This window comes from Gambusia affinis, linkage group LG13 (assembly GCF_019740435.1).
Source record: "Gambusia affinis linkage group LG13, SWU_Gaff_1.0, whole genome shotgun sequence".
NCBI classification, from domain to species: Eukaryota; Metazoa; Chordata; class Actinopteri; order Cyprinodontiformes; family Poeciliidae; genus Gambusia; species Gambusia affinis.
Window position 1 is genome coordinate 12,312,486 of NC_057880.1, and position 27,914 is coordinate 12,340,399.

The 27,914-nt window shown below is 37.1% G+C and overlaps 1 protein-coding gene across 1 annotated transcript; it reads right to left on the reverse strand.

Annotated features, from left to right (window-relative positions):
- Positions 1-1,027: 1,027 nt before the first annotated feature.
- Positions 1,028-27,627, reverse strand: pcsk2 (proprotein convertase subtilisin/kexin type 2). Its single transcript, XM_044137344.1, has 12 exons — positions 27,073-27,627; positions 25,445-25,549; positions 19,836-19,949; positions 19,300-19,408; positions 18,622-18,659; positions 12,472-12,548; positions 11,456-11,544; positions 10,788-10,963; positions 8,152-8,367; positions 6,424-6,524; positions 5,155-5,382; positions 1,028-2,090 (listed from the first exon to the last, which is right to left on the reverse strand). Exons 1-12 carry the CDS (start codon positions 27,256-27,258, stop codon positions 1,601-1,603), a joined length of 1,929 nt encoding a protein of 642 aa, XP_043993279.1. The 5' UTR covers positions 27,259-27,627; the 3' UTR covers positions 1,028-1,600.
- Between the last annotated feature and the right edge of the window lie 287 nt (positions 27,628-27,914).

A 27,914-nucleotide genomic window follows, 5' to 3' on the forward strand; every position in this document is an offset into this window, starting at 1 on the left:
AAATAAATAAAGTTTTGAGCTAACCTGTTTAAATTCTGGAATTTAATTGGGATGTTGTGATGTGATCTTACAAAGGCTGTTCAAACTTAAAAATCTCCCAGTGTGGCTGAATTAAAAAAGTGGAGTGGAGTGCAGTGGCAATACTTAATGACAGCTGTTGCAACCAAAGGTGGTATAGACAATTATTAGGTTTAGGGACAATTGGTTTTTTCATAAAGAAAAAGGTTTAAATCTTACAAAGTTTAAATTTTGATATCCTTAAATAGCTCACAACCATATATGCAATTTTACAAATAATATCCTTCAAAAATGGAAAACGTGGAAAATGGAAAAGGTATGGAAAAGTGCAAGGATGACTCCAGAAAGACCTATGTAGATCAAAACATTTACCGTTCTACTTCTGTCTCACGATTCCACAAATAGAAACATGGCTATTTGTTGCTAGCAGCTTAGGAGCCTTAATTAGAGCTCCCTACCCACAGGCAATAAATGCCAAGTTGTGATAAACTGTCCCTTTAATTCAAACTCTTATTTAACAGACCTGCTGCTTTTATACTCTATTTTCAACTGTTCAAATAGTATTGCACTTAAACTAAAATAACAAAAAATACAAGTGAAGACTGTTTTTTAATTAGATGGTTTCTAAGAACTTATATATATAAGGGGACATTGGGGGAATTGTGAATTGTGGAAAATTTTGAAAACAACGTGACATTTTCCCTTAACAGTTGTGTGCTACTTTGTTGTAGAATCAAAATAAAATGCATAGTACCTTTTAGGTTCAATATATTAAAGAGTCAAAGAAACCTGGAAACATTTGAAAGGCACCATATGTAATTTTGAATGAGAATTGTTTTCCACATTTTTCCATGTGGAAAAATTGTTTTTTTTTTTGTTTTTTTTTTTGACATTCATCATTTTATTTATTTATTTGTGCAGTTTGGGGCACTGAATTGATAGAGTAGAAATCTCTACTTAGAAGAAAAAAATGTTGGGTGATGTGCTCCAAATCACTCAAATACTTTAATAAATAGCTGAATAGGTTTATTATAGCATATACGTCAAAGGTTATGAAATATGAACTCATGGCCACGCTCTGCAAAATAAATTACACATTCCTTTCCTTGATTACAAATATTTCACAAAAATACAGACGGAAAGAAGTATCACTGCTTTGTTTGCGATTAAATTAAAGTTTAAGTAGAATGAGACAGAAAATCATTTACAGTCACAGAAAAAAAACAAAAAAACTGTACAACATTTGGCAGAAGAAAGGTGCAGGGCATGAAAGCGCTGGCGTCTATCTGGTATATGTACAATTCATTGCAATGTAAAATTCTGCCTATATAGTTCTGCTTTCTCTACAACAGTTAATTGAGGGATATACTTTTTTCATGATTGTTAGGAGAAACATTCATCAAAGGTGTCTGAGGGAAACTCTTGATAACAAAAAAGCAGGAAGGAGAGAGGCAGAGCAGGAGACAAAAGAGAGGAAACACTGAACAAAACAAAGTGATGTGGTGATACTGTGGGCAGAGAGCGAGACTGAAAATACAGGAAAAAGTGAAGCAATTGGCAACATGCAGATGACATTTTGATTTCAGTTGTTTTTACTCATCAAGCTCTTCAGACTTCTCTCTACGGCCTCATCTAGCTCCTCCTCCAGCTCCTCCTTTTTGGACATGGCAAGTTTGGACTGATAATCGCGCACAATCTGGTCTATGTAAGGGGCACTTTGTGTTCCATGCAGCATGAGAGTCCACTCCTTGAGGACCCCCCGCTGAGGCTGATCGCCCCGAAAACCCACCTCCAGGACCCAGGTGCCACGGGGGTCCTCCCCCCAGGTGTGGGTGGTCATGAAGGGCCACTTGTCAAAGCCGACCTTGGCGTCGTCATCCCGGGGCCTTCGACTCAACAGTATGGACTTTGTGCCCATCGGCGAGGTCATGTTGATGTTGAGGTCTCCCCGGCGGGTGGCGTTGACAGTGACTACGGCCTGGACATGCTCCAGGTAGCGAACAAAGTTGTCCTTCCCCTGACAGGCCTCAGTGGTAATGGCTAACACCAGCTTATCGCCGGACTGGAATTTACTTAAAAACAAGAAACAAAAATCAATGGTTAAAGGCAATTTTTGAGAGAGAGATTCAGAAAGTAAACAGAGCCAAAAGAAACAAGACAGACAATGGGTTAAATTCATATAACTAAGACTATATATACAGTACATGTATATATGTCAACTATAGATTTGTTCAGAACTGAAACTACAATCACTGTCTAAAAAGGATACTACTTTCAGCTTGTGTCTGTCATTTTGATTAAGTGCTTTCCCATCTCTTTGGGTAACAGAAAGACAGGGTGAGAGCACAGCAGGGCAGATGGTGGCCAAAGGCTGTGAGAGGTTTAATACCATTATTAGAGGCTGAGGCCTCATCCCAGGTAATGAGAAACAGACAAAAAATGACAAGAAAAGGAAAGTGAAGAAGTGTTGGAAACCACAAAGAAAAATTATTAACTGAGCACAAAACTGAGCTGAGCTGACAGAAAAAAGAAAATATCTATGAAAACTAACAAGTCTCAGGCCAAGGTGTTAAACAGCAAGGACTAAAAGATAACCTACCTACCTACCTACCTATCACAAAGTTAACTTTTAGCACAACGTTGAGTGCTATATATGAGGCCACATTGATGTCAACACTCTTTGGTGTGGATGCTGTTACTGACAGAAGATGATTAAAAAAATTTCAAGCTTTCAGCCTTTGTCTGTAATTGCAGATATGGGCTCTGAATATGTTGGGAGTCCTTATGAAATCTCAGAGTTAATGCAAGGATCTATATTCTCAAGAATAAACACAAAACAATAGCTGATTTAGTATTACTAGTCAAGTAAACAATGCTAATTTCTCATAGAAACAGACTGCTTTAAATTTAGACTAAATTATCTGTTAAAATAATTGCACGATTATCATTTTCTGCCGTCGCTCTTTCACACAGCAGCATGAGATTATCTCTGTTGTTAGTTTATATTTTATTGACAGCTCACAGTGTAAAGACTAAGAAAACATTTTATTGATATATCTTTTTAATTCCCCCTCAAAGCAATTCTTGTGATGGAGAGTGAAAGTTAGAATGTGTATGTTGGTGTTTCAACAAGCAACTGTATTTAAGTTGAAAACTGGGGATATTTATTTGTTTTACTAACCTCCAAATTGCCAAAATTGCTTTTTCTGTCTGTGATTTTTCATAAAAATGTCATTCACATATATGCTTTTACTTTAATAGTAAAATTACATATGAATAAATTTTAGATGAGCATTTTCACATATACCATTGGACAATATGCAAGAGTAATCGCAAAGCCACAAAGTGAAGACAGAGGTGCCACTGAAGGGCTGAATCTTTCCAGATTAAAAACAGCCACACTGCTCTGCAGTGCTCTGTGTGCCAGCTCAGCTGATAATGAGAAGTTTTCCTCCAACTAAGTAAGCCATAAACAGCCAGGGAAGCTATCAGATCACTGCTGAGCAGCGTTTGTGAGCATGGCTACACCAGTGTTTATTGCTCTTCTCTGATAATATGCTATCAACAGAGGTGGGATTGTTGTAATTATAGCTCCACCACAATACAGGCAGTAGAAGCCCTGCAGTGCTGCTGTGGAAACAGAGAACTGATAAAAAAAGAAATATATATATATATATACATATATATATATATATATATATATATATATATATATATATATATACATATATATATATATATATATATATATATATATATATATATATATATATATATATATATATATATATGACAGTGCCAGTGAATCAGCCTTTAAGACAGAATTGAAAGGCTTAAAAAGAGAATTGTTATTATTGGTATTCCTTCCCAATACACTTTGCCGTATAAAGAACATTTTTATAGATATTCTCGTCTCTTAAATAATGTTTGAGTTAAAAAATTTAAGTCCTCTCCACCATTATCACAATGTGTTTTTATAAATGCATTGTGGAGAGGCACAGACTGAAAAATAAAGGAACTCCTCAGATTTTTCACCAGATCCATGCATGCTGACAAAAGTTATCAAAATAGGACTTTTTTCCCATCTTTCTGCTGTTTATGTTCCATATTTTCTTGTAATATAGTAAAGCTCAGATTGTATCCCCATTGGTTATTGTTAGTGCTTTAAAAAAGACGTTAAAAAAACAAAAGAAATGAATAAAATTTCTTGCTCTTGATTTTACATTCCATCTAATGCTTGATTAGGAATAATCTGTTGTGATTATTCCCAAACACTTTAAATTAATTAATTAATTGAATCATAATCCATTGTTTGTGAAACACTAATTGACCAGCTAATAAAGCCAAATTTGACTCTTTCCTTCAGTTTGGCTAAGTCATGAAACAAACAATGCTGAAGTTTGCTTCCAAACAGCAAAGGATTAAAGCGCAAACTAACAGTTTCTTACTGAAAATGTTGAATCATTCAACATTCTGACCTAAGATACTTTAAGAAATTTGGACTGGATTGTCCTAAATTAAATACAGATCCTTTAATTTAGAGACTCACCAGTAAATCAGGCAGAGTGGGAAAAGTTTCTCCCTGGGCGATCAGCATGTCTACACTAAAAATCAAGTTTTCTATTCATGCATTGTGACCACACTGTACATGTAGTTTGGAGACAAAAACATAAATCAAATCAGCATAAAAGTGCTTTGATTCAAATCAGTTTGTGATCGGCATTACCTTTATTTCAGAAAATTCCTAAAATTAGGACATAAAATGTATTCTGGACAACTGAATATTTTGGGGGGCATGTACCAGATGTCATTGAATCTCTTCCAAATGCTAAGATACTTTATCTTGACAGACAAATGTAAATTACCCTGTTTACAGGACAAAACAGACTGAGCAGCTGATATAAATACTACAGGGTTATTAAGTGGATACTCTAATTAAGAATGTTTTATTGAATTAGGTCATACTGGGGATTACCCAGTAATTAGATGAGAGTGTCTCTCCCGGAGTCTGCAGGGTTTTCCTCTCTAAAATCTTGGAAGGTTGTTTGCAAGACATAAAATGTCATATGTCATAAAATGACATAGCATTTTATGATCACCTGTCATCTAAATATTAATTTCAAAGAAGTAACTTACTGGACTTCCTGGATGGATCCAGCTACACAGTGGAAACGCTCTGGGACCGTTTTCCATTCGTTGGCCATTTTCACCATCCCCCCAGCATCCAGCACGCCATACCCAAACAGGTGGTTGAACTCCAAACCCACACCGTTCCTTCTCCACTGGTGGACTTCGTCATGGAGCTGGTTTCGCTTCGACGTCAGGACTGACAGGTGCTGCATGTCTCTCCATGTCAGGTTAGGGCTAAGATAAAAAAAAAAAAAAAAAAAAAAAGACATGGGGGAAGATTTAGGGCAGTGTTTTTACAGAGAGATTCCTCCAGGAAAAAACAAAAACAAAACAAAACATTCTGAATACAAAAATAGAATAGCTAAAGGCATTCAATGTCAGTTTTTGTGTTTTAGGCTTGAATGGTTGCCTTTGTCTGCGTCTCTGTAAAATTTTGCGGCTGTTTTTAGTGACAGCTTTACTCTGGCAGACTCGTGTTGTTCTACGGTTCAAGTGTGTTTGGCCAGTAAAAAGGCTTGGGAGCTATTTGCAGCTGGGCGTCCGGTCTTCAGACAGCAACATCATTATTGTGTGTGCTGAGCAAACAGTGCGTCTTTACACAGCTCCATCAGCTGGTGTTAGTTAATGCCCAGAGAATCGTGTCAGCCTCTAATGTGAGAAGCAAAGTCCTGAGAGAGAGAGGGGAAAGAATGACTGGGTCTCTCTCAGGATTTGAAATGCTGTGATTGTTCAGATTATAGATTTGACATCAAATAACAAATCTCCACTGTCCTTGTGTTTGGCATCACTGCTAGCTCTTAGAGAACATTTTTGCCATATGAGGACTGCAATTAATTCCTATGGTCTGTGACATAATGAGACGAAGTTTCTCTTCTTCAACCATGCAGTAAGTCCTTTTGTTCAATCTTCCACTGTGATCTGTTAACTTATCCAAGGATTATTAGTTTCTGTCACACAGAAGGTTTATTTAAGTTGCTATTGTGAAAAATAAGGAATTCTGTAACAAGTGATGTACAACTGGTAAAGAAGAAGCAATATCTTTTACCATTAAAGAGTTTGGTCACTCAGGAATATAGAATGTGAAGATGAAGGGTGATGGGGATAAAGGAAAACATAACCAAATACCATATACAGAGATTGTGCATTCTGGCTGCCACCTTCTCAACCTAAGCATTATTCAATGAGGTAACTTAATGCTCTTTCATGCAGACAGTCCATCTAAATCAATATGTGCAATTATGATAGGCATATAAAAAGGGAGTGTGGAGCACATACTTAGCTTCAAGAGCCAGAGCAAAGACGCCTGCTGCCTCCGGTGCTGCTGCTGATGTTCCAGAGTGACGCAGAGTGCAGTTTCCATACAGATCTGTAGTAGCCTGAAATAATCAAATCACAGTAACAGAAAAAAATAAAAGTTGTTGCAAAAGTTGTTTGTTTAAACGTTAAGACATAAAGAAGCTTATTTTATGAAAGAGCAAAGAATAATTTGATTCTTGTGTTAACATAGTAATAATCTGAGGCTATGAATGTAATATTTTCTATATATTGGAGCTCAATTTCTTCTTAGATGCATATCAACAAATAATAACCAATAATCAATGATTGCTTTGAAGCGCAGACAATTAATCTTGGCCCCAGTCCCAGATTTTCACCAAATCTGCAAGAAACATTGGGCAAAATGTTACACTTTATATGTATAAAGCTGATGTAGGTCACAATTCTACAAGGATTGTTTCTAGGGTGCTGAATAGAAATGCAGTCCTTAACACTACGATGCAATGAAGTTCGTAGTTGTGAAAGGGCAAAAAAAAAAAAAAGACTTCAAGAGATTTGAATAAATTAGCAAGACACATTAGACAGTATTTCGATGTGCTTCAGCTTTTATTTTGAACAGAAGTAAAGTCTAATCCTCAGCTGTTGATTGGAGATCATTTTGTTTGTGGCTACTAAATTGTATAATTCAAAGTATGATGAGTGAGAATAGACTAAATTGCACAATCAGACTGAAGAATTATTTATTTACTCAATATGGTACTTAATAAAAAATGACAACAGAGTAACTGCAATTATGAGAAAAACCCCTTGGGAAGATTGCGCTTTGTCAACAGCCAAAGGTGATTTGCATAATCATTCAAACACAGCAGCCTCTGTAAACTGGCATATTAAAATATTTTAGTTTATAACGCTTCGTAATGTGTGGACTTAGATGCAATAGTATTACAAATTAGTATCTAAATAGAAAAGATCGAAGTCTGATATATACTTCTGAGGACCATTTTGCAAACTACTTGTTTCCTCTGGTATTGGGAACAGATTCTTATGTTGTGTGCTTTGCCAGTGGAGCTCACTGAATAAAAGATGGCAGGTAGACATTGTGAGTGAAAAATGTTATGAAGTATTAAAGTTAAAATTTATTTATAATTATAAATGGCAACCCAGAAAGAAGGGCCAATTTTGAATTGTCTAATGTGTGACAAATACACAAACTGTTAAGTATGTGTGTCCAAAATACCCAAGCAAAAAGACAATTTCATTAAAAAAGTGTCCCTTAAAAATAACTGAGAGAGAAAATAAAAGGATGGACGGCAGAGAATTTTAATGCAGAAAGATTTGTGTACCAGCATCATTTTGAGCATCAAAACAAAAATAGAAATCTGAATGTCAGGCTTATTTCTTGGAAAGAGCTATACCTCCAGCTCAGCCTCCACTATTTTCCTCAGTCATCTAGAAATTTCCTGGACTCATTCAATCTCCTGAAGGGCCTGGAATACAGATATGCTGTGTTCCCAGAAAATGTGCAAATAACTGTTCGGTCCATGAATGCAATAATATCTTTTAGAGAATATGAGAGGATCTTAGAGACAGTCATGTTAAGAACTTCAGGGAAATAAAGCTGAATCATTTTTAAATGTTAGAAGTATTATCGGGAATTCATGCGTATTAATCTGGCTTGTTTATTGTCATACTTGTGAAATGCCCACAATTAAATCTGAGCGCACTCACAACACCAGCCTCCGGGTTGCGTTTTCGCCCGTTACTGAATGTGGACGCCAGCGTGGAGGAGCAGCTTTCATCATACAGAGCGGTGCGGCCATCGTTGATGGCAGAGTTGATGGAGATGGTCCACATGCTGGAGGCGTAGCCGTCACAGTTGCAGTCGTCATAGCTACCGCCATCGCCTGACGCCCATACATAGATGCTGCCTTTTCCTCCCCGCCCCTAAAACAACATCACCCAGAGAAACAGAGATACATCAAAGTTATTGCTTGTTTCTCAAGTTAAAGTGATGACCAAGAAAAAGGGAATTTAATCTTACTGTAATTATACAACCAGCATCAGCATTTTTAAACTTCTTGTGTTTATTAAAGTGTCTAAAATTGGTCTCTTTGGTGCATTTTTTTTTTCTAAATTACTCCTACACTACAATGCAATCAAAATTCTCTTGTCGCCAGGTGGTGGTTGGTTAATTGTTCCTGGAAAAATTGCCTGTAGCCTCTCTGGTCCAACACTGCGGAACAAACTGCCTAATCACACAGCTACCTAATGAGATCCGTCACAAATGTAGTGACTCCAAAACACAGCAGCACCATAAAGGACGAAAGAGTTGTATGTGATGTGTGACTGACTTTCAACAAGTAAAAAAAACAAAACAATGATTAACATTTTGACTGTGCTTTGTGCAAATAATTATATTTTTACAAGGGATCAGATTGATTAGGGTAGCTTTAATTCTCCGCAAAAAAAAATTCTCATAAAATTGCTCAGGTAATTTTTGAGAATATAGTTAGTTTTATAATCTGAAACTTCTAAATGCGATTTTAAAAAGCTAAAACAGAAGAAATCTTATTGCGGAACCGTCTTTCAAAGCTTCGTAATTGTTAATTGTTCTTGCCTAGGTGGAAAGGGCATAAAATCTTTTGTAGGATGAAAACTGTAACTATTTTTTTAATGTCAGTGTCTTATAAAAGGAAACAACAAACAGTATCTCCAGGCAGAGAGTATCCTGTTTTTCTCTGTGCTGCACCTGTGACTACAAAAGGCTGATGGTTTTGCAACAAGACTGACAAGGTTTTGCTTTTTCCCTCTCTTGTCATAGTGTCCTTAAAAAGAGAGTTTTGAGCAACACTGAGCTAAACGCTGTGCTTCAGGGTTTTACTGTTCTGTATTCGGCTCCAATTCTGATAAAATGTTTTCATTTTTGCCCAGGACAGTCCTTTATTTTGATTAAAACCACACAGTCTCGTTTGGGCGCTTCTGGAACATAATGTACTTCCTAATTTCCCTCGTCTGCACAGGGCGTATCATGTACAGCCAACACAGAAACTTATGTAAGTGATCATTAGAATCTTCTGTAAGCAGCAGATTGCAGAGTGCCTACACAATAAGGGATGTTTGTTTCATTGAGTTGTGCTTCTGTTCAGCCACTCTGCCTGAGATGCAGTTGTTTCAGACCAGCTTGCACCTGCCTGCACATGGTGCATGAAGATTAATCAAGCAAGTAATTGGCAGTGTAGCTGTTAGCTTTACAACTGTGTGTGTGTGCGTGCGTGTGTGTGTGTGTGTGTGTGTGTAGTTTTGTATTTGATACATGGTAGGGAACATTTTCCTAACACATCCTATATTGTGGGGACTGACTGAGGGGTGTTGTTTTTGTGTTAGGGCTTAGGTTTAAGACTAAGGTGTGAATTAAATTCAGTTTGCAGTTACTGGTAACTGGTTACTGGTTTAGGATAAGGCAGAGGGATAGGATGCAGAAATGAATGGAAGTCCATGTAAAGTCTCTATAAAAATTGCTGTACTGGGCTAGATTAAGGTACTATCAAGTGCTATTGCCTTTAATAATGTTGTTGTTACTACCGTTTATCTAAAATAGGTGTTCTTTGTTCTCAGCATGATGAATGCGCAGAGAAAATGTATTGAGTGTACATATTTTAATAATTCTGTCATAAGAGCAATGCTTTTGTTTGTGTGCACAACTTCTTATCTGTATTCATCATTTCAGTAAGAGCATGACTAAATGAAAAATTGCTGTAATAATGTCCCGAGCATTAACAAGCAACACAGAGTTCAGTGGAAATGTTTCTACACCAGCATGCTAGTGCATTAAAAATTCAAGGCGGCTTTTACGCTAAAATAAAAAGATGAGCTGAATTAGTGACGCTTTCTTCATCTTTCAATTCATATTTTGTACTAATATATATATATAAGTTAAATGTCTTCCGCAAGAATAGTTATCCGGCTATTTGATGAGTTTCTGAAAATGTATGCCCCTGACCTATTAGCTGCCTTGCTGCATGAAGTTTCATTAGTGGACAAAGACACAAGGTTTATCTCAGTGTTGCAGCATCACCTTCATTGCATCTGATATTGTGGAATCCACTAATAGCTTGTCAGAAAAACCTTGGCAGCTACAGCTTTTGAGAAAGTTTGAAAAATTATGTGACATGAGTGTTACAAAAAGGAGACAGGATTAATAAAGACAAATCTTCATGGTATATATCAATAGCCATAGATCTGTCTTAAAAGAAGACCAGATCAACATATTTTCAATCTATTTATTAACATGTCCTATGCTGGTGTCTTAGGATGTATAAGCCTGAAGAAAACTGCTACTCAGGATCTGGTTCATTTCTTTATACCTTATTGACACCATCAGCCATAGCCTGCAATGTAAGTTCTCGAGGTCCATCCACAGTCTTGCCATCATCAGTCGGTCCCCAGCTGGCACTGTATATGTCAATTTCTTGAGGCATGTGGCTGATAGATGATGCTTCAATAATATCAGTCATAAAAGGTTGGTCCAGCATCCTGATGCCTGAAAGGATAAGAATTTTGTTTTTATCAGTATGTCATTTTAGCTGGCGGAAGAAGACAGCAGTGAAATATTAAATAAGGACTTAAGGAAAACGGCCGGTTCTGTTTTGACCATTTGATTTGCAAAAAAAAAAAAAAAAACATGGTATGCGCATACCTTGATAAAAGAAGATCAGTCACCATCACGGCAACATGCAAATCAAATTTCAACTTGCTTATTTCAAATCTCAATTTTATGCATCAATTTTGTTTTTTACCATGACAATCTGAATATTTTCCACCTCTGTGCATAGAGGTGAACCATATAAACACCCCTCAGCACAATTTTCCCCACAACAGCCTATACGTTGTGCTTTCCCTCTCTCTGTAAATCACCTGCATCCGACCTGTGAAGCTGTCATCATACTGTTATCAGAGCTATTATTTAACATTGTAATCTTTTCATGGTCACCCTCCTCTCTCTTCAATGTGCAGGTTTCTACTTGACACACACCTGCCACCTTGGAGTTGTAGGCGACTCCCACACCACAGATGTTATTGTTGGCTGCCGCAGAAACCTCCCCAGCACATCGTGTGCCATGACTGGTGACAGGAAAAATAAATAAATAAATGAGGAAAGAAATGACTTGTGAGGATTTGCATGAATTTGCATACATTTGCAAATGATATCTCCTTGGAAAAGTCTGATCTAAGATTTCACAAATCAGCTGTAACCTTGGTTGCTGCAGACTCTATGTCGGACTTTAACAAGATTGTTTATAGCAAAATGATCAAGTTAAAGAATCTTGTTGCCATAAACACTCTAATCCTGAAATTTAACTCAGATTTGTCCTGCAACAAACTACAATATTAGATGTCTAACAGAATAGCCTGTGCACATCTGTGTTTTGTGTTCACCGTGTAATGTTGCCATCTCTTTGCACTCCCACAGGGACACTGCAGAGTCAACCCCTCTCTCCCAGCATGCCTTGCACCAGACAGGCAGCTATTTATAACAACCAGCTGACTAGCCAACGAGAATTGCAGTCAGCAACCGCTATTAAACCAAAGCACCGCCTGCTAAATTTGACACAGAGGCGCAGACACACATACATCAAGGCAAATGGAAGCAGATGTGCAAATACAACAGTATTTGTTATATTTATCTACATGTTTTTATTTTTTTTTTTTACATATTTATGCTAGGGGTTATGAGTCTGATCAGGCTTTAGTAACAGAAGGTCACTAGTATACAAAATTTCTTTTGAGGACTAACTGACTTAGGAGCTTTCTTTTTCACATACTCTATGCAGCCATTTGTGTGACTAAAAATAAGCAATGTGGTTTTCTTTTGTCTTGCTGCTGGACAATGTCGCTGTTTGTTTTGCTGCATTATGTCTTAATAGAACTATGTGGAGAGAAAATCAATAGGGCAGAGTGAGCATACACCAGATAGAGCCCACATGTTTGCACATAAAAACACACTCGGTATGTGTACATAAACAAGAGGGCTGTCTGGACGGGCATTACCTGTTGAACCAGTCATCTGTGTATCGTGGGAATGGGAACGGGTCGTTGCTGCTAAAATCGTAGCTGGCATCGGCATTCTGAAAGGACCAAATTGATGCATTTATGAAAATAGAAAGGCAGAGAAAAAAAAAAAACAAACAAGCAATAAGTGAACAGGAGATGGGCAGTGAGAAAGATTACATTGTAAAGTCCTAACTTCACAAACAACAGGTACAAGCTTTCTTTTTTTTTCTTTTTTCTTTTTTAAGTATAGTTGTTAGTACTGTTCAATGTGAACTGTTACTCTCTTTTTGGCAGTCATTTTCAATATTAAGTTCTTTACTGTTTTCTCTCAAAGTCCAAACTGCACAGCAAGTTACCGTAACACAGGTCACTAAGACAAACGAGCTCAAAGTAAATCACATAGTGTATGAAAAAGAAAATCTCCTTCTGTAAGTTTTGTCCCAACATATGTACAAAACAGACTTATTTTAATTAGTGCCATAGTACAACTAACCCACAGATGACTCAAGACCAAGATCGGACAATACCAACACCAGCATTAAGACAATACTCACACACTGAAGGATATAGTTTTATTATGAAGTAGTTAGTCCCTGGGTTTCTTACTTAGACATTGTTCCTGTATTTCTCTATTATTCCAGTCCTTTGTTAGGTTTGGTCAGATAAAAGAAAACCAAAGATAAGAATGAAACCCTTGAATTTGCCCTTGAGAAACAAATACTGATCTTACTTTTAATACAGTTAGTTCTTTATTCAGTTACAGAGCTATAATGTGAAGGCCGTGAACATTCATTTTCATATTTCTAAGAATTGTCATATTCTTTGAGGTAATTTAGCTTTTTCTGCAGACATTTTATCAACAATTATGGTCATTTTGTGTTATGTTTTAATGCTGTGCTAAAGATCAAAGAAACTTCTTCGGGTCACTTCTTTCTCAGTCAAGGTGATTTTTAATCTACAACTTCTGAAATACTATACTACAAAGCATAATACTATTATAGGTGGCACCAAATTGCAAAACCATTACCTCTTATAATATTGTCTCTTTTATACTGTTGATGTTCTTTTTACATCTCCTCATTTGAGTAACTTTGATGTCAGATTTTAGATGAAATCTGAGCCTAACCACAGATTTTGTTTTATCCAAAATATAAATTAAGTATTGTAATTGATTCATGTTGCTCCCAGAATCATAATTTTGATGAGGTATGAGTTATTGGAGGACAAATTGCTTGTCAGATCACATTTGTTTTAACATTTTGTTTCTAGTAGTGGCAGAAATAACAGCAAATTCACCTACTTTGTCTTCCTTGATTCCACCTTTTATTAAAAATATTCACTGGGCAACATGGATGTCTGGTCACAGCATGTACTTCAAGCTGAGATGATAATGACTCAGAATTTAATTTCATATGACCAATAGTCAAAGGATCAGAATAAACAGCAGCAGAAAAAAAAAGTAGACAGAAAATATGCACATCTGTTAAATGATCATTTATCCAGTGAATGTAATTACCAGACATTTTGAATTCTCATTTGGACTTTCACTCACATACTCGTGTTTAGTGTTTGGTTCTGTGCTAGTGCTACATGTAACACATATTTTTTCTGGACATGAGAACAGAGGATCTGCAGCTCGGTCCATCGGCAGCAGACTCAACCATATCAGATCAGTTTTAGGAGACTGGTTTGTCACTGCTGCTTCTGCCAGACAACTGGCTGATAATTAGAGAAGACAAGTCTGGCCAGTAGCACAACAGGAAGGGAGCAGAATCTCCTGGTTTCAACCAATGGGAATCACATATGAATTATTTTTATACTGACATATAGCTAGATTGCTACAGTTATTTTGACATACATTCTTATTTTTGTGTTTGTGTAATTGTGAGGCGTTTGCAATGCTTTTTAATGTTTATGATAAGTTTTGTATTTGTAATTTTTTTTATTATTGCCATATTATGAAAATGTGAGGAGGGTAACAAGGACAAAGTAAAAAGCCTCTGTCAGTAGTTGTTTCTATTAGAGCGAAATGTCAACTAAACTGTTTTTTTTTTTGTTTTTTTTTTTATTGTGTTTAACATTTTCTTTCTTTGACTCGTTTCCTTTCTAAGACAATAAAAAAATAAAAAGAAACAAGAGCAGGCTAAAAATGTGTAAGAACCTCAGCTACAAAATATTTTGAAAAATGCTTAAAACATTGCCATTGTCTGGAGAACAACATTTTTGAAGAGAAAAAAAAAACACACTTTCTTTCTGTTTCAATAAACCAGGTAAAAAGTCTCGAGCCATGGCAATAAATAACATGGGAGTATGTCCATGGATCACTTACTGAACTTCAAACTCATATCTTTTGCTATCAATCAGACTCTCTGTCATGGGAGCAGCCAGGTACAGAATTACTAATGCCTTAGTCACTTCATCTGTTCCTGGCAACCCCCGGCTGCTAAAAGAAAAATCACACAGACACACCATAGTAAGGCTGCTATTTTCTTCTTTTATGTCTAAATGCAGTTATAAGTACACCAAGGGTACTGCCACTAAGATTCATCTTCAAAGATTAAGGCATGGTAATCTAAGAAAAATACATCAAAAGTGCTTCATTGCTTCAGAAGGCATGACAAGGTAATTCATAGATATTACTGAAAGAGAAGAAAGGGAGTGCAGTTTTCCTCCAACCATCTTGATTATCTTGGTCCTGCCATCAAGCTTCTGTTTCAGCTGTTTCTAATGCCTACAAATTGAAGCAGACTAATGCATTGCCATCTTTCAGCATATTACCAGGGATGTCTGAATTTAATTATATAAAAAACATTTAGATTTGTGGTCCATAAGTCTAACCAAACCCATCATGAACGTGATAGTAATGCCCAACCTCTCTGCCAGGATAACCAATAAACAATACCACCAAGAAACCAGTGACTCGGCTTTAGATTGAGAGTAATCGTAAACTTTACTGGGTAATCTCCATCTTTATTAGAGAATAATCTTAATACTAATCACATCCAATAAATTTGGATTTGGATTTTCTCCAAACCATTCTGAGTTATTTTGGAACATGGCAGAACTTATTTCTCTCTTTTTGCACACTGGTTATGCTAAGCTTGATGCTTTAATCTGTGATAGTTTGGATTTCTTGTAGCTGAAGAATGCACATCGGTTGTCATTTGTAAATGATTAAAACTTTTTCTGAGTTATCTGTATTTTCTCAAATAATTTAGCTAAGATTAGTGGTATTCTTCTTATTCTCTTTCAGGTTTTTCTCGTCAGGGTCACCAGAACTATTATGATTAAATAGGGTCAAAAGTTATGTAAAATCAAATTAAGGGTCACAGAAAGATGTACAAAAATGACTGTAAAGCCATGTTGACAATTGATCTTTTTTTAAAGGGTAAAAATCGTTCATTCGTTTTTTTCTGGTGAAATGTAATGATACAATTGGGATTAGTATAATAATTTTTATAAAATTACACAATTTTCTTAAATGTGTACAGCTATACCCCAAACTATGTGTTAGTCCCTTGGCTTATACATAACATTCTGGGTTTATAATACAGAAATATCTACTGGTATTCAGGGTAATCGGGTAATATGCTGCTCTATTTAATAGACAGATTTCACAATCAGGAATGGGCATAATATCTTTATTTTATCATGGCAATTGAACATTCTAGCTTAATCTTGAAGCTGGGAAAGCTGACGAGTTATATGAACAACATTGCTCGTCTTAACTTCCTCTAATGTTCAGCTATTTTCGTTGATCAGTATGTTCAAATGGTAACTTCCCATCTGCACAGTAAGAGTCCTGCTAGGTGACACAACACTCCACATTTCTCCTTTTCTCCTCTTACACATGTTTTATTTAGCAGGCAGAGGGAGAAAAAGGTCACCTATCAATCCTGCTGGTACTGAGAAATCCCCCTCTGTAGCCAGTAGATTTATCGATCATGTGTGGGAAGTGGAGAGATGAAATAAATAAATAAATAAATAACTGAGCCACATTCAGAAAACAGATCTAACTCCAGCACCATTAAAATAATTGAACTTAATAAAAGTAGAAAATAAGCAAAAGCAGAAAATGAGCATACTGGAAGTTGTATCAATTTGTTATAAATTCCCATGAAGATCTATTTTATCCAAAACTCATCACAGTGTTTTGCCTGTTGATATCTACTGGTAAATGTGCCATGAAATTAAAACCACCATGTTAGAAATTGCTTATTGCAAGCAATATGAGCATTTCCTGAATGATTGTTACAGCAAAAGCACAAAATGTACTGTAGAAATATCCAAATGCGTTCGATTAAAACTGAACTAAAAGATGTGATGAGCTCAAATGATATTTTATGAAATTTCTCTTCCAGCTGATAGTAGGAGGTTTAAAAAACACCATGACAACGTTAACAAAACCGGATCTGTCATGCTGTGTTTTTTTTTTTCTGTTTTTCTGGGCAACATCTAACTCAAAGAAACACACACACACGAGCCTACACGCACACAAAAGACATCTACGGCACAGCGTGATGCATCAATCTAGTGAAGCATGCTCCTGCATCTCCACGGCTGAGTCTGCATGTTATTTTTGGGCCACAGCTCATCTTTGTTCACAGGCGGGTGCATGCAAAGCCAGGCAAACATGGTGATGAGTGATACATGCACACATAGAGAAAACAATCTTACACAAAAAAAATAATGTTTAAGGGTATATTTCTAAAATCTGAAAGGTGAACCTCCACTCCGGTCTGAAGGACTTCGTTTTTGACAGTATTTTTAAGGCTCGCCCTGTCATGTAGTGGCACCCATTTTGCCTTCACCTCTCTATAGCAGCTCCTTTACTCTTGCTGAAGAAAGGTATCGCTATATCACAGTGTAGATTTTGTGTTGTTACAACTAATGTAAAATGTTTTACTCAGTGTTCTGCCATAAGTAGCAGTTTGCATGAAGGCTAAAAAAATTAATTTTGACGTAATCTGAGTAAAACTCCTTGCCGTGTCACTACATGTCTTATGGCTGCACTCAGGATTTCTAATGGCTTCATGTCAACAATGCTTTCTTCCTGAATCTCTTCCATCAAGGTCAGATTTGTGAAGGCATACCAAATCACAGTCCTGTCAATAGTGAGAGTCAGAGTCAGTACAGGTTGCTTTATTAATCCTCCTCTCTTGAGACTTGTCAAGTTTGGTAGATGACCCTGTCTTGGTAAGAATGTAGTAGTGGTCTGCACTTTCTGTTTTTAACCAATAAATTGAAAAATGTTCCATGAGATGTTCAAAGTTGGAATATTGCTTGAGAACTAAGTCCTAAGTATTTGATAATAACTTCTGAAAGCATTTGGTTGCACCAGATTATATTTTGTGGTGTCAGATTAAGCTGGGACAAATAAAGATTTCTAATTTCTTAAGAGAAGAAATTTAATTCCATGTGTTATATTGCCTTCCCTTCAGAGTTATGCACTACTATGTGTTGGTTTTCCACATAAAACCCAAATAATATACACTGACGTTTGTGGGTATAATGTAATGCAAAAAGTGACGGGGTGTCAATACTTTTGCCAGGCACCGTAAATCTAGCAGTGCATTTTAGAAAGAAGCAATAGGTGGAAGGAAAAACTACAGGCTCCAGGGTTGTCAAAACATCATTATGCTCAAGTCAGAGAAAAGTGAGAAAACTGTAAATTAAAACAAGAGAAACCAAAGAGTCAAGATAAACAAAGCTCGCCAGCCAGACGCGCAGCACTGCAGTCAGTGCACTCACTGTAAAAGTCAAATGAAACCTTCATCACTATGTTCTATTTCACAATCCTTCTTGTCCTTTAAAGTTTTATCAGTATTCTAGAGATAAAACATCACATTATGCAGCACCAACTACCCTGGCATTATCTCAGCTAGTGACAGATCGGCCTGCCACTGTGTCTGCCACAGAGTGCTGTGCATTAACATTAAACAGCTTGGCTGGCCGGCTGCCTGTCTCTGCGTCCTCCAGGGATACAAGGAGACTCGGCAGCCATGAAGGCAACTCAGAGAGCACCTGCCAGTGCCAATGAGAAGTCACACAAAGCCCGTGAAATCCTCAACCCTTGCTTCACTTATTAACAGCCCTTCAAAGGAATGAAAGAAAATTAAGAACATTCAACAACATGAAGCTACTCACATAATTTGATGCCAGGTCTGGATGTAGGTAGTCGATACCTGGAATAAGACATTAATCAGTGATGCAACAGAGCCTAAGTAAATAAATAAAAGATGATTATGTACTTTTCGTCTATTGTATTTGTTCTTAATTGCCGTGAAAAGTGTAAACTAGGTTCTGTTAGGACAATTATTACTTAAATGTACCAGTAAGTGTGTCAGAAAAGGTTTTGAACTTTATCAACACAAAAAGACCAGAATGGCCTTTTATTTTATTTCAACACTTAAATGAACGTGATAAATTAAATATAAAATACATTTTAAATATTATAAATAACAGCATTTCTTTAATAAATTTTGAATGAAAGAGCTCTCCATACAAAACACCTAAAATATAAATGTTATTAACTTAAAATTTTGTTTTAATTACACAGTTAAACCATTTGGCTGAAGAGGAAAAGGTTGACATAACTGCAATGTTAAATAAAATCACTCATTATTATTATTGTGTTTTTGACAGTAAAATTTCATTGAACAGAAATGGTTTTATTCTTCTAAAAGAAAGAAATCTCATTTATATATTCTATCAAAATATTGTCTGAGTCGTAAACAGTTACTCTACTTATCAAACCATTGGAGGGACCTGCACAAGCTTAGCGACTGCTACAGACCGTTCATTAAAGACCAGCTTGAAGCTCACCATCATCCATGATTGCGATGGTGACTCCTTTGCCTGTGTACCCCAGTGCCCAAGCTTCAGCCACATTTAGATCCAACCCGGGTGTCCCATCTGCCTGCCCTGTGTTTATCTGGACAACATGGAGAACATTCATGAGTCATGGCACCCAGGTGAGCCACCATTAGGATATTAGCTATGCTAGAGGATGCTTGCATGCACCGGAAGGAATAACATTGGATGTGGCTGGGTATGAAGGGTATAAATGTCAGCGATACAGCATGTGCCTCTTTTGCCTCAAATGAATGAAGGCAAGCTTGCTGCTGCATAAAAGTCATGCCTGCCATCAAGGATGAGCACGACAGGCGGGGGTAACAGGCATGCACAAGTTCGGAAATTACACATCTCTGTTTTTGCCAAACTAATCTAAGAATGAGTAACAATGTTGATTCTGTAAGCAGAGTGGAAAACGCCTGGATTCCAAGTAATTAGCATGGAACAATGTGGGCTGGTGAGAAAGGTCAGGCAGCACGGACACAGCTACTCGGCTGATTACTCACCAGGTACCACTGCTTGGTGAACAGAGGGTCACTCATGTTCACTTCAATATCATTGATATTTCTGTAGCCTCGCTTCTGACGACTGAAACCTTCCTGTTCGAAGACTTTCTTTACCTGGGCACAAGAAGCAGAGAAATGACACAGAAGAAAGCAGTGAGCTCAAAGGGACAAAAAAAATTTTAAAACAAAACAGTAGCAGAATGAAATAAATGTGCTGGGAAATTGAAGCAGAAACAAAAAGAGAATTTCCTGTAACTCTAAAGATGTTGCATTGTGTGCTGCTTTGTGCACAGAAAATCACAAAACTCAATTGTGCTGTCCTCACCATGAAACAAGAGCTTCTTGTCAATCCAAATAACTGTTTTTTTTTTTCTTCATCTAATAAGAGTCTTTGCAGGTATAGCCGAGGCTGCCAGACTCACCTGCCACAAGGCCACAGCCTCTTTTCTCCAGACAACCTTACAAACCGCCGCAATTATGTTCACAAACACTCCACGGCTTTCCTGAGTTATCAAAGAAACCCAGGTGGATGAACAGCTGCTCTCTGCATTAGTTGCTTTTTTTTTGTTTCTAGAAATGTTATCACCACACCAACTTAAAGCACTGCAATCTAACACATAAGGAGTGGATAAGTTACAGGAAAGTTACTAAACACGATCTAAAACATTCACTCTATATGTACATACAGACAATAAAAAGGAAAAATGGAGCTCCTACCCATCGTCACTACTTTCAAGGAGACAGTTTACTTTGTATTACTTTTTTACTATGAAATATTTTTTTGTAGTTTTCTTTTGTAATTTATAAGATGGGAAAAAGAAGAATTGGTATTACAAGTACAAAAGTCAGAGGTCAAATGTCTGCAGAATGATTCAAATTTGTTGATAAAACTGACAGCCTGCAGTTATGGCAGTTTGTTCCTTATTATGGTAATTATTTCTCAGCCACACTGTATAACTTTAGTTTGTGTAACGTTTAGTTACGTCTGTTTACTGTTTAAATATCTAATATTTAAAGAAATACGCAATTATTAGCCGTTTGAAGAAAAGAACAATGTTTTTAACTAACTCAGCTTTCACCCATGTGACATTTCAGGACATATGCAACAAAATGCAAAAAAATAAATAAATAAATAAAATACAAAAAATGGCTAATAACAATGGATAATAAAGGTTTCTGTTGGTTGCTCAATTTAAGAATGCTTTGTGCGTACAGATGCACTGAAAATCAAAATGAAACATCCCTGCAATCTTTCAACGCCGTAAATTAATGTTTCATAAATGCTTGGTTAGAAATGTCAATTTTATAGTTATTCTTATAATTTTCAGGGACTGTAAGTTTTCACAGTTTCAAAACCACGCTTGAAAAATGGGTCACTGATAAGTGTACCTTTTATGATTACTCTTGCAAATTCACCATAATGTGACTCAGAAAACTGGCAATTTCAAGTGTATTTACAATCCTCAGATAAGAAGGCAGAGCAGCACTTAAGGCGCCTTTCTCAAATGGCCAAAGTGTATTCATTTGCGAGTCTCATTTAAGTCACACTATAATCAATCAGGAGGAACATACGCACTGTAAATCAGCCAGACAGGAAATCCTTTAAAAGGCAGGTCAATCCTCAGTTCTCTTCGTTTTGCCAATTGTTAAATTTTTAAAATATACCACAATTTTCCTTATTTTTCAACATTTCTCTCCATCCAGCAGCAATTTATTCCTCCACTGAGCGGAAGAGTGGGTATTTCCCTTGGACGGCATGTCATACTTCCCACTCACGACATCAAACAGTGCCCATGCACCACTGTCACTGTCCGCCCTTGCCAACTGCCAGCTCACAACGCTTCATTTCACTTTGAAATACAGCGCTTTGATACTTTACTGTTCTAGTTCCCCCATGATTTTTTTATTTATTTTTCGCTTTGTTTCTTTGCTTGTACAGGGGTTGAAAGATCTTGATTATGCTTTAAATATGAATGTCTCCAACTCACCAGCTTTTATAGCTTACCCCTGTTTATTAGTATATCTACATTTACAAATAAAATAACAATGATTTAAAAAAAACAGAGCTGCATAACTGAGGAGACAAGACAACAATCACAAGAAAAGATGAGAAGGAGAGACAAGAAAAAAAAGGTCCCTGTGGGGAAAGGGGTGGGTAAACAAATTCTAATAAATGAAAGAACATGAATCCTGGTCACGGTGTATATACTACACCCTTGTTGTCGCTGCTCAGCATCTGTTAAAGGTAGACTGCCATTTAACGTTCCCCGTAAATTTCTGAAAACTAAAGCAATGTGACCCTTTTTGTAAATCTAGCTTAATTTTAAATGAAGACTCATATTTATGTGTTAATTCAATTTACTTCATTTGAGCAGTTGAAATAGTTTGACTGGTCTCTCCTGTTCTCATGCTGAATTCTCTAAATTGTCTTTGTATTCTTCAATTTTTTTTGTTGAATCTTTGAATCTATAAATCACAAATCGCGTCAGTCATGCATGATACAAATGAACACTATAACTCACGAAGCTGCTATCATTGCAGAATTACATCATCTGGGTCGATATAGAGTGCAATGACTAAAATCTTCCACTCTAAAAGGTCTGAACACGTCAGCAGTACTAATATGATTCCAGTATTTTAACTTTGAAACTCGGAGCAAAGCATTTGGCTCCTGACCAACTCTTTTTAAAAATGATTTTCAGCCATTATCACTTCTAATGAAGGAACTACCATTGGCCAAAATCCTGTGATGTATTTTATTTTAAGTGCAGTAAAATACACTTAAAATATTGTGTCCAATGTGCAACTAGTGAGAACTTGCACTGTACCAGAGTGTTCCAAGTGTTTTAACCTGAAACCCTGTGGCTGTTTGGCTGAACAAACAGTCTGTATTTGCTGTATCACAACCTGGAGCTGTAAACCCAGCTAACCCTTTCATAATTTGAATTTTATGGGACTGTTATTGTTATTACCCCACTTAGTGGTTGTTTGGAGTATCAAGGTGTCTAACTCTGATACTCTTGCCACCTTTCAAAAATCACACATGAATCAAGAGATTTTTAAATTTGCAATTTTTCAACTATTCAACTTTTGTAGTGCACTCCTATGTATTAGTAAATTTGGAGCAAATATATAAATACAGGCAGACAGCAGAAGGCTACCTGGATTGAATAGTTTACTGAAAAGGTTTCTTGAGTTTTTTTTTCTTACATCTTCAGTGAGAACAACTACTAGTATTTAACATTATTCTCTCAGCTTCAAATAAATGTTAAAAAATAAATAAAAAATCTGAAATTAGAACTATTTGGAATATGTAAAATCAAAACATAGGTGTCTTAGAAGAAATTGTATGTGAAACTGAAACTATTGCTGGTTATATTTCACTTACAAGTATCCGAAGCTGGAATCAGGATAGAAAATGTCACAGTGCCATTTGGGGATACTTTGATGCTTACACAGGAACAGTAGAGATGTGGGCTACTTTATCAAACTGTCCCTGGAAGCAGGCTTACTGTTCTTGTACAAACACCTTTAAAAACGTCACGATGAGGTGTACATTCTCGATAACAGCAGAAATAACTCAAATTCAAACAATTTTAAAACAAAAACGAACAACATGCTAAAATACTAACATTTTAAGGCAACTTCGACTGTTAATGTGAACATTTGTAGCTGACTGTGAATGTTGTAAGGTCACAGGAGCTCCCATTGACGTTTCCATCCTCATAGGGTCCAGAGATACATAGAAATCCATGTAAGCACACCAACCAGCTGATTAAACCTCAGCATTTGGAATGTAGACCTGTCCATGTCCGTGTTGTCTCACTTCCATTAGCTGCATTAGCTCGGTGAAGCGGCTCACATTTATTTTCATTAGCACCTCTCACAACCGTAATTAGAGAGGTCAGTTGATTGTCTGCAGCAGGACCTTCGCTCTTACCGCCTCCGACAATAGACCAAGCTAAACACGTGGAGTTACACAAGACAAATTGCACTGGAACAAACAAATTCATTCACAGCCTGTCATCGTTCAAACAGGCTATTGCCTTTGTGCCACTGTGCCTTCAACAGACTCAGAGCGGGCAGAGATGTGAGCTAAGCAGTCTTAGCGAATTTAAAATCTGAATAATTGTTGTACAGTATTTACTACTTGGTTTCCTATGAACAGTGTGAAAATCTAAATGTGGTAACCGCTTTGTCGTGCCGCTTATTATCTAACAAAGCTTTTCTGGCTTACTGTACTTAGTTGTTACCCAAAGCCTGCTGTTGCCACACTACACATGCCACGATAAATGCTTAGATGGAAATCAAGCATTTCTTGTGGCAAACACTGCAAAGATATCAAAAACCTAAGACCCAAATCTTGATTTCTTGATTTTCTTGATAAAAGAAATCAAGATTTCCATTTGCTTATATTTTTTTCAGTTAAATATGTGGTCTCTCAGTTTTTATGGGGAAGTTAACGCTGTTCACATTTAGTTTTTCATCAGAGTGAGTTCAGGCATTACCAGCAAGTTTGTTCCCAGAGTTATACAAACTGGCATCCAGTGATATGAACTTACCCCTACATCCAATACATGTATTTAGATGTCTTAAAAATATTTTATGTCTATAATTGAATTTTTCTATATTCAAAACATAATGTTGCAAAGACAAGAATTAACACAAGAATGAATGTGTTTTTCTGTCATACCTCTGTTGAATTCAGTATCCTGCTGATGAGTTTACAAATCTAACATGGCTACTGCTATATGCATCTTTGTTGATTAGGATGTTAATAATGCCATTTGTTGCTTTTTTTTTGTTTATTTATTTATGCAGGAATGAATTTGATGACTATTGGGATGTGTCTCTAAGAGGACCTATTACATTGTACATACCAATATAAGAAAAAACATTTAAATATATAATTTTGTTTTAAGAGTTACGCTAAGGTATTTTTGAAAGCTTTTCTTCATTTCTGTAAAACACTTTATGTGCATTCACTATGTGTATGAATGGGATTAAATAAATAAAACTGATTTAACTCCCTTGAGATATTTTAACTGAAAAAAAGGTTTATTGATTGAACTGTGTGCTTTTTTAAAATAATTTACTTGAAATGGTGTACATGATGCATTTATCATCATGTTACTACAGATGCTACAATAAATCATCCAGTCAAATTAAGAGAATTTACACCTCTCCCAATGTAATTCTTGTTGTCTTCATCATAAGGTGACAGCTTCTGCTGTAACTGCTGTAATTACACACACAATACAGCACAACTAGACAACGAAAGAGGATTTTTCCATTTAAGCAGCTCTAATAATTGAGAGGTGTTTTTTCTTGAAGGACAGAAGATTGTACAACTTATCTTATTTTCTAGAAAACAAAAGGCTTTTCTGCTTCCTTTCAACATTTATTTCAGTTTTATCTGCTTAGTGCTCATTGTTCTCCGCCTCCTTGAGATCACAGAAGTTGTGCCCATATCATGAACTTTTAACGATTTGTCTTCTCAACTTCGGTAATGGGTTTCATTTCAAACACAAACCTCAAAAAACCCGGCGTCGCAGACTGAGTGAAAAGTCACACTGTCTCAGACACGGGTAGATATAATTAACGCTCACCCTTCTGTCTTTTTGGAGGCTCTGTTTGATACGAGTGCTGCGTTTGCTTCGCCTCTTTGAAGCCTCCTGAGGATAGAAGTGAAACAGGCCGTCTCCAAAGGGAAGCTGCATTTAAAATAAAACAACACACACATACAGAGAGAGAGAGAGATGAGCATTTCAAGAAACAAAACAAATATGAGAACAATCAAGTACAGCAGTCCCAAAGAATAAATACATACACTCAAAAAACATTGCATTAAAAATGCAGGAGCACGACGGTGGGGTCGCAGGACCAATGGTTCCCTAGTTTTAACATAGGGTCTATTTTAAGGCAGTGAAAAAGAAGAATCAACCATGATAAATCACATAGGCAGGGAAATGAGATGCGTCATCCAGAGTTTCCCCTCCAGCACTGTACACAAATTAAAGACCTCCCTATGCTTTGGTGACAGCCAAGGAGCAGGTCAATCCTCAAAATAAATGCTTTCCGATGTGCCTGTCAGATGCAATGTTGGAATACATTGAACATTTGCATGAATATTACTCTGATCTCCAACTGGCCATTAGTTGGAAATTGCCTGAAACAAAAGTAATAAGAAAAACCGACCTCAGCGCAAACGCTGCACTTATTTTTTGTAATTAGGAATTTTAACGATCTCAGTGGGTTGATCATTGCCAGTTTGGTGGCCTGATCTAGTTAATTAGGCAATGAACGAGGATAAGTCAAACAACACAAACATTGTTTAATGGTGCGACTCCCATTAGAACCAATAAAGCCACAGATTACATAACCTGGGTGGCAGTACATGTCAGGAGATAAACAAGTGCCTGCAACATCTCAGAGGTGGTGAAGCTGCACAGTTACAAGACAGATTATACTAAAATGAGTGAAATGAGCAGAAATGATGGGGGAGAAAGTGTGATTTTCATGCAGACACGGCTTTGCCCAATGCTACGCCTCACTGACTGAGGCTACAGCCAATTTCACACAAACGTTTATTTTGACATGTGACAAGGAACATACTCCTCGGGAATTATTTCCACAGGTCTGCAGGAGGAGGCTTGTCATGCCCTTTGATATGTTACACCTGAACCCTTGCAAATTATTTTCAGAATATTTATAAAGATGTACAGTTTTCTGGTGAGTTTGAAGGTGATCACACTGTGTTTTTGTGTTAATTTACAAAACACCATCCTAAAAATAAGGCAGCAGAGTACATAAAATGACAATAGCATAAATTTAAGTTCAGCTTGTTAGAGCATACCTGGTTGTTCATGGTTACAGAATACATTATCTTTTGTGTTATTCCAAGGGCCTCATCCGTCAAAGGACATTAATGCTAAATAAATTTGGTCCATAGGCCAGTGGGCAAGCCACAAACCTCAGCCTGTATTTCAGTGGAAATGACGTCATCAAATTTACAAAGTGGAGCGAAGTAAAACCAAAAGAAAACATAAAGATGCTTCCTAGTGGGTTATCTAATGGACAGCTCGTAACTATTGCGAGGATGGGAAATGATTTAAATGTCCCAAACATGCACATGTTTTCTCTGAACGTTTTTAGTCATATTAATTTATTTATTTACAAAACCTAATGCACATGCATGCGCGTCACTTTTTTTTTTTGTCCCGAGTATCCCTCATACCTTCCGTGCACTCTGGAGCCCATGTTGTGTTGCAACTTGGTGCGCCTCATCCTGAGCGTCCTCATGCAACTGAACCAGAAGGTGGTCCGTCAGGACTCCTTCTGTAGCCTGCGTCGCAAATATCAGCAACGCGTTCAGCAGTACCATAAATCCCACGGCTGTCCCATAGCGGGAATATCCACACATCGTGTCTGGCTTTATGTCAGTTCTCTTGAAATTGCCTGGCCGTCGGTCGGAGTAAAAACAAATAAATAAATAAAAAAATTAAAAAATATCAGTGCGCGGGATGCTCCTCGCTGGAGATGGGAGGAGAAAAAAAGGTAGAGGAGGGCGAGAATGTAGAGCAGGGTGGGGGGAGTCTTGAGGGGGGATGTTGTTGGATCAACGCATCTCTTCCTCGTGAAGCTGATGATGAGACCACTGAAGTTGTGCTTCACTGAGCTGCTCTAGCTGCTCTTGCGTTGTGTGCTGTGGATCCAGGCAGGCTGCATCCTCAGCTTTCTGTCTCTCTTCCTCCTCCTTATCTCCCCAGTAATTCATTTACCTTCTTTGCTCTGGCAGTCTCGCGCGCGTGACGTTGTACCAATGGGCTCTGTCGGGTGTGCACCATTGTTTCCTTTACTTTTCGGCACCTTGGAGAATTCCTCGGGGATGATTGGAATTCCGCTGATTAAGAGGCCATGGAGTTTTGATACGTGTCCAGATAACAACGTATTGAGAACTGATATGTCCTAATCGATTATCTTTTTCCGAATCATGACACAATATTCATGTGCATCTGGCTCTTAAAAACTGACTGTAATTTGTAAGTGAGCAGAAGGCAGACATATAAGAGACTATAA

Excerpts from the sequence above, each read along its gene's own strand:
- pcsk2 (XM_044137344.1), bottom strand. The coding sequence starts at position 27,258 with ATGTGTGGATATTCCCGCTATGGGACAGCCGTGGGATTTATGGTACTG. Across the intron at positions 8,368-10,787 it reads TGGCTGATGGTGTCAATAAG|GGGCGGGGAGGAAAAGGCAG; the intron begins GTATAAAGAAAT and ends ATGTTGTTTTAG. Across the intron at positions 6,525-8,151 it reads GCAACCCGGAGGCTGGTGTT|GCTACTACAGATCTGTATGG; the intron begins GTGAGTGCGCTC and ends TGATTATTTCAG.